This window comes from Taurulus bubalis (assembly GCF_910589615.1).
Source record: "Taurulus bubalis genome assembly, chromosome: 16".
Lineage (NCBI taxonomy): Eukaryota > Metazoa > Chordata > Actinopteri > Perciformes > Cottidae > Taurulus > Taurulus bubalis.
In genome coordinates, this window is record NC_136604.1 from 15,620,851 (window position 1) to 15,637,334 (window position 16,484).

Sequence of the window (16,484 nt, forward strand, 5' to 3'; positions counted from 1 at the left end):
TCCATTCCTCTTTCTCCTTTTAAATGTTCCTCTTCCTCACCTTTTGTCCCTACCTCATAAACTATTTACTTCTTCTTTTCTTACTTTAACCAAATATCCTAACCCCCATATCTCATGCCGATCCTACACTGCCTTGCTGTTTCCTTGACTTCCTTTCCATTCTCCCTCTAGTCATATTCAAAGAGGTGAACACCTGTAACCCGGCTACCATCACTGGGACCCTCTCCCGTATCTCCCTGGATGATGAGGACGATCCCAAGCTGTCAGCCCATCAGGAGGGGGGAATTGGGGTCAACTTCAGCTCCTTGCCCGGGAACATCCCCCCTCCCAACCTCATTGTACAGGTAAGGAATTTAAGTTGACGAGTTGGATGATCAGGGTAGTGCTCTGCTCAACTTTTCTGTCCAAAATCTGAAAAGCATAGCAACTAACAAGTGAACAATTGTAATCTAGCTACAGGAAGTTATATGTTGAGATTATCTAAAATAAGGAAATACTGAAACGTTTAGTTTTTCCCCACAAGGTTCCAACCCTCGGCGGCCTCAATGAGCTGAGCGAGACGCCCCTCAAGAAGGAGGTGAACGTAGATCAGCAGAGACAACAGGGGCAGCAACGCGGCGGCGCTCCAATCTACCTGTGCACCGAGAGCGGCCTGGGCTGGGCTCGACCGCCCACGTCCTCCAACACCTCCCAGGACGGAAGTGCCGGAAGCGGGGGGAGCGGAGGGGGAGGAGGAAGTGGAGGAGGCGGGGAGGGAGACTACATGGTCTTACCTCGTAGGACGGTCAGTCTCAAACCTCCAGCGCCCTCCTCCCAAGGAGGAGGTCTGGGACTGGGGTGCGAGGACAAGCCTCTCAACATCGCAGTGGATGATCCTCCTTTCCCCCCGCCTCCCTCACCTTTGACCCTCCACCCAGCTGAAAGTGAGGCATACCCGGCGGATTTTGTGCCGTCGAGTGTGGGCGACATGAACATCGCCATGAACCTCAACCGCTCTTACGGGACGATCAAAACCATGCCCCACGGGCATGCCCACATGATGGCTCAAGGTGGTCTTGTACACTCCCACGGAGGACACATGCACTCCCACGGGCATTCGCTCCAGCTGAAGCCGGGCCAGAGGCCGTCGGTCAGACAGATCCTCACAGGCGGAACCACAGTGGAGAGAACCAGGACCCTGCCACGCAACCTGGGCAGCACCAATGCCAACAGCAGCCTCTCAGCAGGATCCCTGGAGGTGGGTAAGAGGTTGAGGGAAGGAAGGGTTCCCAGTGGTGGTGGAGCTTATTCACAATGTCTACCTTTCACTCGAGCAAACACCTGATGTTCACGGTTATGGATGCGATGGTGGTGGCGTGGTTTTGTATGTAAGTTGTGATGCTGAAATGAAAGAGAGGCAAGGAAAGACACGAACGGGGAGAAGAGTTCTCTGCAGAAAAGGTTTACCTATTTAACGTGACATTATGTATTTGAAACACTTTCAAATAATTGTAACCATGTCACTTGTGACGATACAATTATTGATAAGAAAATATATTTGCATTGGGAAAAACTAGTTTAACCAATCAGCATTTATTTGAAACTTAAAAGGTACGATGTAATATTTCACCAAATGAATAGTTGTGTGAATATATGGCTATTTTAGAATATGGGGAAGAAAAATGCCATTGTGGCCTTCAAACAATTACAACAATGTCTAATACATTGTTTCTGACATACAGTAACAATATGTCCAACACACTGCGATGATAGCACAGTTGTGTGCTTCTCAACAAGTCTGCCTTGACAACTGCTTTTATTTGTAGCTATTCATTGCCACTCACTGAGACAATGAGCTTTAAAATGAGTTATTATCTTAATGACAGAAAGCTTCTTCTTGGTGTGTGTGTGTGTGTGTGTGTGTGTGTGTGTGTGTGTGTGTGTGTGTGTGTGTGTGTGTGTGATACTCCCTGCTAACAGTACAAGGGGCAGCAGATGGACTGAGACAGACAGGATCAGAGGAAATGTCCCTAGTGAATGTCTTTCAGCCCACCTTAATTTGACATAAACAACATATTGACATAGACACAAAAACAACCACACGATAACGTAGACATATAAACACAACCCTATGCAAACACACCTCCCTCGAATGGCATCTTGCTGACTCACAAGGTTGATTTAAGAGATGGAAGCGACACTTTCACCGAAAAGTGCAGATGCTTCATTTAGGGCTGAGGACATTAAAGACAAGTCATTAAAACTCATAAAAAAATCAGAAGAGCTACGAGTGCACTCATGAATACCAAAAAAAAAAAGAATCTGCAGAGAAACCTGGGGGATGTAATTTACTGCCATAATTTCACCCTGTTTGAATATGCTTGATTTGGAGATGGATATCAGAGCGTGCCTCTCAAGATTAAATCACAGCAGTGTTTTACTCCCCATTTTAAATATGGTGATGCACAATGGAGGGGATCACACAAACAGTGTTCATTTGACTGTGGAATTTTAGGGAGCGACTCTTAAATGTAAACTCTAAATGATGAGGTTCACAGGGCATATTATTCTATCATCCTGCTAAAGCAGCAGAGGTTGTGTTGGAGACAGCAAACTCCGATTCGGACGAGTGAAGCCAATACAGGATGATGTTTATTTAGCAATTGATGGTCCCATGTAGAGTAAAATAGACCTTAGTATGCTTTAGGGGGGGCTTACTGTGATTGACAGTCTGCTGCTGCTACCAGAGCCGCATCCCAAATGCTTCCGTTGCCTGGTGACGCTAATGGGTGACGCCACGATGAGTCCATCCACTTCTTATATACAGGCTATGATTGGAATATAATCAGTATCCACTTAAAACAAAATGTTGGCTGTAGAGGTGAAGTTTCATATGAATCACTGCATTGAGTACATGCAAACGAAGGAGGATAAACTAGTGTGTGTGACTGTTGTTGGCGATAAGACCATCATGCCATCATGACATTGAATCACATAAGGATTCCTTATAAATGTTGTATGAGTGAGTTAATGACTGCTTCATGTGTTTCCACAACAAAACATGCACTATACTGTACATGTATATATGCATGTTGCATGTCTACCATATTACAAAGCAAACTCAATCACGGAATTCCCCAGTCTAAGGTAAGGATTTCTCTGTAGGCGGACAGTGATTGCATTGTGTTTTATGAGCAGTAAAAGTCACAAAGTGAATAGGACTTCTCAGAGAGAGACTTACCTCTCTATCTGTTTGCATTTCTCTACCTTTTAAAACCTTGGCTGCCATCAGACCAGCAGCTCTGCCCTTTCAAAGAATGAATACAGCTTTTAACTAACAACGGAGAGCAGCTGCCCTCACTGCCAAATGCAAAGCTGGCAGACGGCAGGAGCCAAATAGGAAGTCAGAGATTGAATGGAATGCAATGCAATGTCAGGGCCAGATGAGTTGGAAATGTCTGCAGCTGTTAAATTGGCGGCTTGTGTGCCACTCGCTAGAGCTGTGGAGGCACTTAAGGGGAGAGTGGTGGGGTCCAAACAAGATTAGAGGATGAAAACCATTCCTCATATGTTTGTTGTAGCTCTTTTAATCGGAATGTGTCCAACACATTCTCCAAATAGCAAAGGGGATGATTTATGCTGGGGTCGAAATTATTGTATTTGAGAATATGTGAGCCGAGAAATTATTGTTCCATTCCAATTCTGGGTTATTCCACTTCACTAATCTCATTACGTTGAAATAGACTGAATAATTTGCTCTTTGTCTTGACATTTGTAAGAATATCTTTACTATGTTGGGCAGCCAGTGCTTCACTCTTCAAACAATAGCACTGAGAGATCCACAGATACATTGAGATAGACAGGTCTCAAGTTAACTAGTGGTGGAGGGGTTTGTTATTGATGCTTTCTTCTCTCCCCCTGCCCCCCTCCTCTTCCAGAGGAAAAGAGTACGGTACTCTGAGCTGGACTTTGAGGTAAGATCTCGGACCTCACCCCCTGTCATCAGCCTGTCCCTGCTTTCTTGTGCTTCTGCCAGGACTTGAGTAACGCATAGAGGAGCAAAACGCATTGCTAAATCCCTCCACATGTCTCCCTTGCATTTAGAACTATGGACTGTTTCAGACCTACCTTACATAGTATGCTGTTTCTCCAACAATGGCCTGAAATCCATCCCTACTTCCCCGACTTATCTGTCCTAATTGATTTATTTGTATCAATCAAAACAAAGACATCTCACTGACATGTACAATCAAATCAAGCAATGCCGTCATGTCATTGTAGGGGTCCTGGTTGAAGAAACAGCAAAGTAGAGTGCTTCTTGTGTCTGAATGAATACAAGTAATGCAGTTATGGGTCGAAACATATGTGGCTGTAGTTGATTGGCTGTAGTTGATTGGCTGTAGTTGATTGGCTGGTTATATCTATGGAATAACATGATTTGACATTGAGTGAGTATGTTTGTGTGAGAACGATTTGGGTGTTCTGTGAGTCTCCAGTCTCTAGCAAGTATCCCTGAGCAATAAAATACCTCTCATCTCAATGCTGCTTATTGCGAGAATTCTGTTTAATTCAGACTATTGCAAAGACTGGACATTCACCTTCCACCATGGAGATATATATTTTAAATAGAGGGTACGTGTGGTGACAAGCTACTAACAGTGACTATGGATGATTGTTTACCTTATCTGGCAAATTTACTGGAGAGTCATTTGTGGCCGCTGCATGAATTTAGAACAAGGAGAGTGCCTCTCCTGGTAATCAACTCTTTTCTCATCAATTGACTGTTGACTTTGAGAAAGAGGTTGACGTAGAAGTGCCATTAATATAGCGAAGTGTACACTTACATGATTTAATGGAAGGTAAACCCATTTCCATCCATGTTTTTTCTTTATTTGATTTGGCCCATCCTTTTAGACATTTAACTTGCACACATACTATGTGAACTGCAACACTTGTCATTATTAATAGTTTTAAACTTGATTAGGAATATATACTTTTTGGGGAAATATACATTTCTGAAAACTCTGAGTACTCCATTGATTTGGCATTGCACTTTAAGATGGTGTATTTGCAAGAGACACTGTCAAATGCTGTGCAGCAGAAGCTGAGATGTTCTGACTTTTAGTTGTCAATATGGATCAAGGGTCAAGGGTCAATCTAGGGTACAGAAATCATCGGCTTATTTTTTTAACTTTTCAAAGCTTGACCCGAACTACACAATATATTATACAACAGTATAACTGGGCAGTACATTAATAAACAAAATGATACATGTAACATCCTTCAAGTGCTTTACTTTGAAAGTTATGAAGATCTCTTACAGGAGTTTGTAGTTTACACAGGTTTCATTGGACTTTGATGCAAACATTAAACCTCATGACTCAGTCAAGGAAAACTAAAGACAAAGCAGCAAAAATCAAGTGACTAGTAGTACCTCCTTAGCTGAGCAGAGATGAGAGTGCCCACTCTGAAGTAATTGGAACCAGTACTAAGCGCCGGTCCTGGCTGGTAAGTCTGCGGTGTGAGTGCTGGCATCTTGCCCCTGTGTCACTTTCCACCTCACAAGCTGCTTTGACGATTAGCTACTGCTGAGCAGCTCCAGCACTCCCCATTAGCACAGACAGACAACAGCAGTGGCAGTGACAAATGCAGTTTACTGTCAGAGCATTAAACATCTGGATTTAGCTGTATTCTAAACAGACATATGCAGAACGCAGGGAAGGCAGTTTTTGTCAAATACCACAAGTGCAAGAGTTAAATTCCAGGCCTTCTGTTAGATATTTAATGAGTTAGACAAAGTCCTGAGTTAACAGAATTGCCAGCTAGCAGACATCAGTCTGGAACAATGACACTTCTGTCAGTTATTGTCACTAAATTTTCCCTTAAACGACTCATCTGCAGCATTCCCAGTTGCCAAATTCCTAAAGACTGAGGAAGTGGATGATGTATGAGCATGGGCTATACATCGATCGATCTGTCGGCGTCCCGCTCTCACGGCTGGTGTTACCGCAGTGCCGCAGCCTTTTACCCATTACCCTGCCTGCCCCTCTATTGGCCCGCCTCCTTTTCTTTTTTTTTGGTTTCTATTTGGTTCATTTTTGCTGTCCCTTCCTTTCTTCCCTTCCAGAAAGTGATGCACACTCGCAAAAGACATTCTGAGCTGTACCATGAGCTCAACCACTCGTCCAAGTTCCACACCATAGACAGGTATAGCAGGGACCCAGCCATGTCCACATTCAAGGTAAGACCATTGCCCAAACGCGGGACGGGAACCCGCTGTACGCATACACCTCCACCCCCTTCCGCACCTTGTCACAACCCCAAGACCCCACAAAGTTGACTTCTGCACGGATCCGAATTTCAGTTGGATGCTTCACAGACAGCGGGCAGCACTGGCTAAATAGCATGATAATTACATTGCATTTCATTGTAAATGCAGCTTTCAGATGCAGATAATAGTCCTAAAAAATTGGTCACATACCAAATATGGTACTTTTGAAAGTGGTTGCATCCATTATGGTGTCCTTTCTTTCAGCCAAATTACTGCCTTAGAAATAAATGATTTGCCCTAACAAGGGAACTTAAATTTAATGTGAAGAGTGTGTATTTCTATTCAATTTGATTGATTCACTGCGGTACACATCTGTGGAGAATTGAACAATAACTGCCTCATCAATATAACTTTACTCCAGCTCTTTCACGGTAAATATCTTTTTATACCTGCTGTAATTGGCCTGAAACTAATTCATTCTCACTTGTGGTTGGTGCCTTATTAAATACCTGTCAAAACAGTTGATCACTTAAGCTGTTAGCTAAGGGATAATCGATTTTAGCCGATTAATGAAATCCTAGTTCTGCAATTTAAGAGACCTGTGAAACTATTTCTCACTATTATGAAGTCACCTCACCATGATGTACTCCTGAAAACACATTTGTGCCTATACACACAAGTGCTTTGTCTATGCCTGTGTCACACTGGTTAATGTGTGTGTTTAATTGGATTCATTGTCTATGTACTGTATGTGAAGGTGTTTTTCTCATGTGTCTGTGTGGGTGGTTGTGTGCGTGTGTGCGTCAGTGGGGTGTTTGGGTGGGCAACTGTGCGCATAAGACACACAAGCATCTTTGAATCATTAATACCACCATTAGCAGCAGACGAAAGAGTCCCTGCTCGCTCTGCACTGACCTTCAGAGAGCCAGTTTCATTAAGATTTAAAACACACGCGCACATGCTCGCACTCTCCTCGTCTGCGGAGAGCCAACCTTGATAGGTGTAACTTTCCCCTGGCTTTGGCACCATGCTGGTTCACATCTAATTTACACCGCCAGTAAAGGAACAGAGGCCAAGCTGACATCTCTCATATTCCCCATGCCATGTAAACACACACACACACACACACACATGCAAACACGCTGCCATTTCCCGATGCCAGACTGGCTGCCTCTTCCTTCGCTCCTCATTTGCTCCACATCTTGATCAAGCTTTTCATAAGCGTTGGCTGACTCCCCATTCATTAATGCCGGGCAAATATTTTATGGAAGAGAAGAAAAATGACAGGCTGCTTGGAAAGGCATTAGCCATATATTAGAAGTGTGTGGTTCTTAACAGTTTGCACTGCAGAAACCTAATGTGCCTCAGAGGGAGCGCAGGTGTGCTTTGAGATTATGACCAAATGTAAAAGAAATGAAAGCCCACCCACGAATAATAGATAGGCTGTATTTAAGCTAATTAAGACAAGTTGGAACAAATACTTCTGCTGGTTTAGTGACGTCACATACGTTATGAAATGAAAGGGCAGCATAGATATGGCATGCTCATCCAAATCCATTATGTTAAAAGTAAGTAGGCAGTTCACTTAACTGAGAATAATTACACGGATAATGCTATCAGTGTCAGGCCTTTGACAGGACCCAGCTTGAGTTCAGCTCTGCTGTTGTCAACATCTCACTTTGAGAGTCACCCCCAGACACGGACATGCTGACCATACAGTAATTATGGAGATGAGAAGGGTGTGTGTGTGGGGGTGTGCTTGTCCGTACATTTGCATATCAGAGTGCATACTGTATGTGGGTGGCTGCATGCCACTGCGTGTGTGTGTGTGTGTGTGTGTGTGTGTGTGTGTGTGTGTGTGTGTGTGTGTGTGTGTGTGTGTGTGTGTGTGTGTGCGTGCGTGTGTGTGTCTCTCTCTGTGTCCTCTCTCTGTGTACTTTTTCTTTGTGTGTTTATCTTCTTTATGTTTGAGATCAGTGTGTTACACTGCCTGGGTTTGAAGCACATAAACTGTTTAGGAGACAATTACTGCATGAGTAATGATATAATGATATAATATGCCATATAACACTGACAGTGATTTTCACAGACACTACATTGAGTGCTGTGATCTAATAGCAAACATAATAGCATTTTACTGGGATGCCTTCTCGCGGATGGACACCCAAAGTACTGTGGAAGTTGATACTCACCCTTAACTTCATATGGCCAATTGACTTAGTCGCTTAAGGACTGGCACTATTGAGCACCTCCACTACCCCGTACCTGTCTTAATGATGAGTCATCCTCAGGCAATGAGGCCTCAAAAACTAATTAACCCCAGGCCTTTCTCCTTTAAAGTGCCTAAACAGTATTTTTTACCCAGACACTAAACATATTTTAACCCCTACTAACCATCGCGGGACGGTGTTGGTCCACAACAGGTCCCCCCTCCCCCACCACCGAGGCACAACACCGAGCCATCACTAGCGCGCAGAGCGTCCCTCGTTTACAAAGAAAGTCAAAGTAAGACATGCTAAACCCCTGCATAAACCGTGTTCAGTAGAGCCCCTTTAACTCACTCTAAGGCCTTATGAGTTGATGCCCTACATGTCACTGTATGTGTCATAGTTTGCCACTGTGTCTGTGTTTCCGAAAAATCAGCCATTAACCAATCAAAGTTTAGCAACCGTATACAGGCAAGGTAGGCCTGTCAAGCTTTGGATTCCTCCACACGTTCAGGTGGTGAGCATACTGAGCATTTAAAACGTTTGGAGGGTTGTGTCTTTTTTTTCAAGCTTTTAGGAGTGGAAGGAATGGATGAAACAATGTGTTAATCTGCCCCAAGCTGCTATCATTAGCATATGCAGCAAACTAGCTCACATACAGTATAATATTACACCTTGCATTAAAAAAGCCCAGTTCGCTCATTGCACATCTACCATGTAGTGTGGAAGCTGGTCCTGAAATATCAGAATTTGGGCTAATTATAAAGTCAGTATTGGGCCTTATTAACCCAACATTACCTGAGATAGTCAAGTTTGAAAACACATTGGTAGGTCTTCATCGAACCTTTACTCGTGAGCCATTACAAGTAAAAACATTACCAGTCATTCATAAATGACTAGAATATGATCAAGAAAAATAACACTGTTAGTGCTCAGCGGTCTTGTTTTCAAGATCTCAGCAGCACTTTGCGGAGAATGAATGCGTTCATTGCTTCTGGGCATGCCTCACTCTGTCATTTCCTGCACCAATCTGAGGCTGCATCTAATGATTATGTTCATGAATGATTAATCTGTCATTTGTTTAGTCAAAAATAAACAGTCAAATACTGTATGAACAAAAAGTGAAAACATGCTGATAAACCAGTCAAATATGTCAAAGCGTCATGTGTGTAGAATGGAAAGCTTGACAGGCGCTACGTAACAGTAACTCAGATAATAGGGGTTAAGCGAACAGTCAATTAGCGGAATGTACTTTATACTTATAGCATTACCTGCTCAAGTAGCCTACACCTGAAACACTGAAAAGCCTTGTTCAAGGCAATACATATTTTTTAGTCACACAGACAGTGTCAAACTATGAGCTAACTCCATGTAGCCTACCATCCACTACCCGTCAGCGCTGTCTCATAGTGAAGTGAATGTATTTGATGAGCCCAAATAGTAGGTGGTCCCCTAGTGGTGTGGTAGTGCTGTGCATCACAGCTTGTATCCCCTGTGCATCTGCATTCACATGATGAATGCAAATTCCCCTTCCTCTATCATTGCCATGTATGATGTGTAATCACTCTAACCAGAGAGATGGATATGTAAGGTGGTCTAAAACAGGACTGGGTTCCTCTTCATTAAAAACAAAGACATCAATTATTTTAGTTGTTGTGGTTTTGCTGTTTGGGGTTGTGTTCCCATTCCTGTAGCGTCACTGTGTGTGGTGTGATAGTCCATGCAGTCATTGTGCCCATTTCAATGCCCAAATTAAACCTTATGACCCAAACACCATAACCATGTGATAAATCAGTTCATAAAGACAATGACCCATCCAAAACAATTCATAATCACCTCATAAACCTTGATTCTCTATCCGTAAACTAGCTCAAAGAACCAAACATGATGCACTTTGTATGTGTGCCAATGAGAGACTGTAAAACATATCACAAAGGCTAATGCGGTCAGATGAGACCTGATCCATCTTACTTCTCTGGAAAGGTAGGATATCTGTGTTGAAGGAGGTGAGTGGATATCAGAAAATGTCCCCTTCACTTTTTTCTTTCTTTCTACTTTCACATCTTATCTAATTGTCTGTTTAAGTGCAGTGGCCTTAAAGTGGTCGTGTGCATTACACATAGAATCCACATGCTTCAATCTCTTGATTTATACTGTTCTCGTCGTTTCTTGTCTCTCCATACCACCTACTCGCACTATTGTAACTCCATATTGCCCGGTAACTGGTTATCTCTTGTATTTACCACGCTGATGGCTCGAAGCTGTTAGTGATGACTCGTGTTACACTGAATAGATGGAAATGAGGGTGAAAGACCAGAAAAGAGTGGAAGGCAGACACCATATCACAAGAATCCTCATTATCCTCAACCTCAACTCAGCTTTATTAGGCTGCTGAGGATAGCTGAGCTATTCCTGCTGTCTGAAAATAAATGTACACGCTGTCTTCTGTTACATATTCTGTTTTGAAAAACATGCATGACCTTTAGAATCTACAACGGAAAATAGCTTACTGATAAACTTCCGCTAACAAAAATACATTTCTTCTGCCAATTTCAGACGTCTATGAAATGTGGCTTCAAGGGGTACAGAGGTCACTCTGAGCTAATGTTAATCGATCATAGATTGTGTATTGTATTGTTATTATATATATATATATATATATATATATATATATATATATATATATATATATATATATATATATACATATGCACTTTTATTATTCTCTGCTGAAGTGGATAGAAAGCGGGCTTCACATTAAGGGCTAATGATGAAAACAAATCCTACTCTCTTTTAAGTGCAGTGGATGCTCAGGCAGAGGCAACATGGCTTGCGGGGGATAGAGTCCATTCTCATTGTGTCTCTCATAATGGTGACAGGAGACAAATGGAGTCAGCGGGGTTACTGAACGACAGAGAGGTTGCAGTGTTTATGCAACACGATGTATTAGTAATACTGTGTGCGCTAATGTTTAGATTTAAAACGGCTTCTTGGTCTCAGTTACTGTGAAGTTAGCCTGTAGTTTTCCAACCTCTCCACAGGGTTCAGAAGGTCATAAGACAAATTTGCATGTGGTGCCCAGTGATGTACTGTCGTGCCTCAATGTGTGTGGGATGGTGTTTGTGTGTGTGTGTGTGTGTGTGTGAGAGAGAGAGAGAGAGGGACTTTGCGCTGCGTAATGGCCAGGCTGATGCATTTTTTAGCTCTCAAATGGGATATATTTCCATCCCGTCGTCTGCTGTGTTCTTGATTAAATGAAGCGTGCTTGGCTTCCCTCTCCAGATAGACAGCGAGGAGTTGTGCGGAACACAGTGGGATGGAGAAAAAGACAAAGGAAACAAGTGCTCTACTTTGTTGTGATTTCACTCATGCTAGATCAGAGCGGGGACAGCGAGCACATTTTTGATTATGAAAGATGTATTTGTGCTTGAGGCGTGTGTTTGAATTCCATGATGAAATCCTAGTCTATTAGGCAACATATGGAAGCATATTCTTGAATTTGGTCTAAGAGGGTTCTTCCATTAGCCTGCCTCATAAAAGAGAGGTGAGACCCGAGGTGCCCTCTTTATGCATCCACAGTTGACATTAGTGGCTGTTATTGATATTCTAGCATGTTTTTAGTCCACTAAAGGGAATTGTAGCTAAGGTAATGCTTTGAGGATTACTCGTGTAAAATGAAGATGTATAATTTTAAGTGACAATAGCTCCATTTTTGTTGATTCAATGAGGGCAATTTGCGTGCATTTACAAACCCTGTAGGTCTTGATAGTCAATTTTCTGGCATTGAGCTAAGGGGCTTCAATTTCACATCCCAGCAATAAAGCAAGTCCCCCCCTTTTCCTCCACTTCATATCTCATTCTCCCCTCTATTTATCCTCACGGCTTGACATTTTCTCTCTTGCCGTCTGCATCGCTTTCCCATTTCCCCCTCTAAACTCAGCCCTCGGTGGCACGTTTGAGGCATTAATTGAATAATTAATTCCTCTCATTAGTTTGTTTTTAATTATTTCCTTGCCCCCTTCTCCTTGCCGAGTATAAACTCATCAACTATTTTCATCCTTCCACACAAATTGCCCATGAAAACGGAGGGCTGGCGGAGTGTAGCTTCAGCACACTGGCTCTATCAGTGGCCCCTAATGAGGGGACGGTTAGCCCAGGCGGAACAAGCCTAACACTGGCTTTGTGCACCAAGAGGCGCAATACTGATTTCGCTCATTTAGTGCCCTTGGGCCAATTAAAGGGAGGTGAAAAAGGCCCCAATTGCGAGCTGGAACTGTTTTCACTATAGGAGCACTGGCCGTGCACAGGCCAGGACGGCAGCGAACCAAGCCCGTGTGTCTGATTGCTCGTTTGTTTGCAATGTGTTGCACTAATGGAATTTATTTGCCCTACATTCTCCAGATTTGGCTCCTTTGAAGGGCCTTATTATTTGTGACACAGATTCCTTCCCAGATTACAGATAAATGGTCCTAAAGACCACTCTGCCCAGTTAGCCTATTGTGTGCCCCCCTAATTAATTATGCTGGTTCTTAATAGGCTATATAGATCATTGTTTTGACAATATAATAAGATAAACACACATGAAATCCTTGAAATAGTCCAGTTCTTGTTAAATGACTCAAAGCCCACAGTCAACAAACCACGGTCATGTTCTGGTATCCACTCTGTCTCCTCGTGCGTTGTTTGATGTTGCTTTCATTTTCTTCATTTATGAATGTGATTTAAGTTTGTTTCATGTGAGCCTCCCACTCAGTGTATGTTTTTGCTTTGCCTTACTGCCACATTTTATTGATTTATGCTTTTGTTTTTGTTTCCTGTTTTATGTCATTTGTTGGCTGACTCGGCCTGATGTTGCATGCTTGTTGTCATGTCCCAGTTTGAATGTAGCCAGACAGTCAGCAGAACCATGGGCCTCCGAGTCAACAAAGGTAAAGTTAACCCACTTACCCACAACCACCTGTCCTCCCCCATCATCTCCCAGAGACAGCCTGCCACACTGCTCAAACACATCCAGACACAATTTCCATTCCATGGTCCAAATAAGGGGGATTGTGAGTGGCAGTGAGTGGGCCTCATCTACCAGCATTGTCGCAGAGGCTTCTTGAGATGGCTTTAGAAGTTTGTGCAGAAGCATATTTGTCTAGCATGTACTATGCCTACAAACTCCCCTTCACCTAGCTGTTTCATGCTTCTAGCCTTTTCTTTCCGAAAATCGGGTAGCTTGCCTAAAACTTCAAGTGTTGTCCGTTCACGCACATATTTCGAATTGAAGACTATTACGCCTTCAACCAGTGATGGACATTGTGTTTGGGTGTCTTGTGGTGCTTACAGCCACATCAGATCTGTTCCAGTACAACTGTAATGGCGAGTACTTTATTGTAACCCCATGATTCCTCTCAAAGTATCCTCAGTGGAGCGCTGTTGGTGAGTTGTTACAAGTCAAACAATTGACGTTAGGTACAGAATCAGTGAATGAACACCTATATTGCCAGTTGCATTGCAAACACTGATGGTGCGCAAACTGTGCTTTTAGGGGTAAATTATTTGAATCACGTTAAATGCTTTGAATGCTGATAAGACATAAATATAAAAGGCGCTCATTGTGGTGATTAAAATTTACCAGAAAAAAAGTCTGGCAGCCATAAATTCAGCCTGTAACAGATGGCTGATAATGTTCATACAGTAGGCCCAACCCAGACATCTTTGGCTTTTTCAGAAGCTTGTTACATGGTTTAGAAATTTACAAACGCCGCATCTGTTTGGGCATGAGAGTGGGAAGCAAATTAAAGAGAGAAACTGAAAGAAAAAATTAATGACAAGGAAAAATGACGAGAGAAAGAAACAGTTGGTGAATTAACTACATTAGTTTATTTCAACATCTATAGTTGTTTTTATCAGTTCAATCTGTAATGATGCCTTATATTTTATGAACAGAGTATGTGATTTGTAGGTGAAATGTTCATTTGTAAAGTAACTAGAAACTTGAGCTGCCAGATAAATCTAGTGGAGTATAAGTCACTTACAATACACCACTGATGCCGCTGACAATATGTCAACATAAAGTATCAAAATGTTGCGTATCAATTGTTTAAATGTCAAGTTTAAATGTCCCATGCATGTTCAGAAAGCAGCCTTTGCCAGCTAATGAGCACGTCCTATCAGGCAGTAAATAATGACACCCCAAGGCAATGTGTTGATGCCTAGAAACTTCTTGAACGTCAAAGACGATGAACATTCAATCTCACCAACACCAAAACGTTTGTCTTATTGTCTTTGACCACACCCATTTACTGTAGACACTCCCTTCCACGCACATAATTGGCAATTTAATCCGTTATTTACAGGTAGAAAAAATAAAGAAATACACGCACAATTGTATGTTGCAGAAGCTTTTTTACAACTAACTGGACAACTTGTAGCTGGGGGGGAAAAAAACACCAGTCAATAAAGCCAATATTAGTCAAGTTGTTGGAGCCACTGAAGCCAATCGATTTGTGAGACGGACATAGAAAGATCAAAAGACGTGACACCCCTCTGACCCACTGCCCCAACAAAACAAACATCTCATGATGCACACGAAAGAGCAGCTTTACCAAACACTGCAAGACCTTTCTGGGTTTTTTAGCACTGGTGCTGTTGGACTCATCACAAGCTCACACCCTGGCCTGCCATCTAGGAAAACACCTGTTACTTCAGGACCACCTGTACATGTTGGACAAAAAAACAACAACATCAAACCACAAAAACAGAAGCAAAACCCTTCGCTGGCAGGAACATAACAAAAGTAGATGTATAGGTAGCACTGCATGGGTACAGCAGGCCAAGTAATGTGTATGTGTTGAAGCCAGAGGCAGAACATACAGAGTCAGCAATGTCAACTGTATAGCTCCGCATTAACTATTTTATGTGTAGTGTTCACACATACAGTATAAAACAATCAATAATGTAGATAGTGTAGATAGCGTTTCCATGCACCAATAACCAGATGTGTTATCCTCGTTCAACATTATATAGAAAACATGAGCTCTAAAGCCTCGAGCACTGCTCAGCTTACAGCTTTTAGAATCAGCTTACTCATACACTCACATGCTGTGCTTTCTTTTATCCCTTTTATGATAGTTGTAGTTGCTATTAGTGGTGCATGCATAGCGTGTCGAATCCTTCAGTCACTCTGCCCTTGCTTTGTTCCGTAGAGTCTGTGGATAGGACGTTAAAATTGCCTCTGCCTGTTCCAACACGGTTCAAATTTGTGTGCATAGCCCGGCTCACGTTGCGTGCTGGATCACTTGTTTCTGTTCATATATTGTGTCACGAGAGAGCTGGTGAGGGGGGGTTGAGAGCTGGAGAGAGAGACGGGTAAGATGTAAGCACAAAGCAACAACTGCCTGTTCACCTGCTGAAGGTGTGGGAACAATGCTATTGTTTCAGGGCAGAGTTGTCAGTGACTGTGATCCCCCCCTCTTCTTCTCTCTATTTCTTTTTTCCTGTCTCTTTCTCTCTCTCTCTCTCTCTCTCCCTCTCTCGTCAACCCCCTCGTCTTCTCCCTCCCATTTCATCACCACAGAGGGAAAAGCGATGGAGCATTTCGTCTGCCGGAGGTGAAAAGAACTCGTCGAGTGTAAGTAGAGGGGTTTCTGGCAGAGTGAAGGGGAGAAGGAGTGGGATGAGATGGGGCTGTAGGGCGAGGAGGGAGTGGAGGGAGTGGAGGCAGGCAGAGATGGCAAAAGGGAACGGATAGACACGCGGTAGCAGCACAATCGCGTTAGCCTAGTCTCCCAGGGATAAAGTTAGGCTTAACTGCAGAATTACCCACACTCCTGCATTACAAAATGTTCCTTCGCCAGCATTTAGCATGCAAATTGGCTCCCAGATTATGCCTTTTGTATTCATTTTGCTAACTGTCCGGCTGTGACGCAGGGAGAATGATAATCAGGCAGATATTGCCCCCTAGCGCTCCGGTGACGATCATCACACTGCAAGGGGGGGAAGGGAGTGCTGTGTTACTGCAGATCAATGACTTGTGTGTG

The 16,484-nt window shown here is 43.0% G+C and overlaps 1 protein-coding gene across 1 annotated transcript in view; it reads left to right on the forward strand.

Moving 5' to 3' along the window:
• The window catches only part of adgrb2 (adhesion G protein-coupled receptor B2), a gene marked incomplete at both ends in the record, with an annotated part of 130,833 nt that overhangs the window by 112,561 nt on the left and 1,788 nt on the right, over positions 1–16,484 (forward strand). The window contains 5 exons of the mRNA XM_079232359.1: positions 172–344; positions 524–1,237; positions 3,918–3,953; positions 6,107–6,220; positions 16,022–16,075. Coding sequence (XP_079088485.1) covers positions 172–344; positions 524–1,237; positions 3,918–3,953; positions 6,107–6,220; positions 16,022–16,075 — 1,091 coding nt within the window. The remainder of the gene's footprint in view (positions 1–171; positions 345–523; positions 1,238–3,917; positions 3,954–6,106; positions 6,221–16,021; positions 16,076–16,484) is intronic.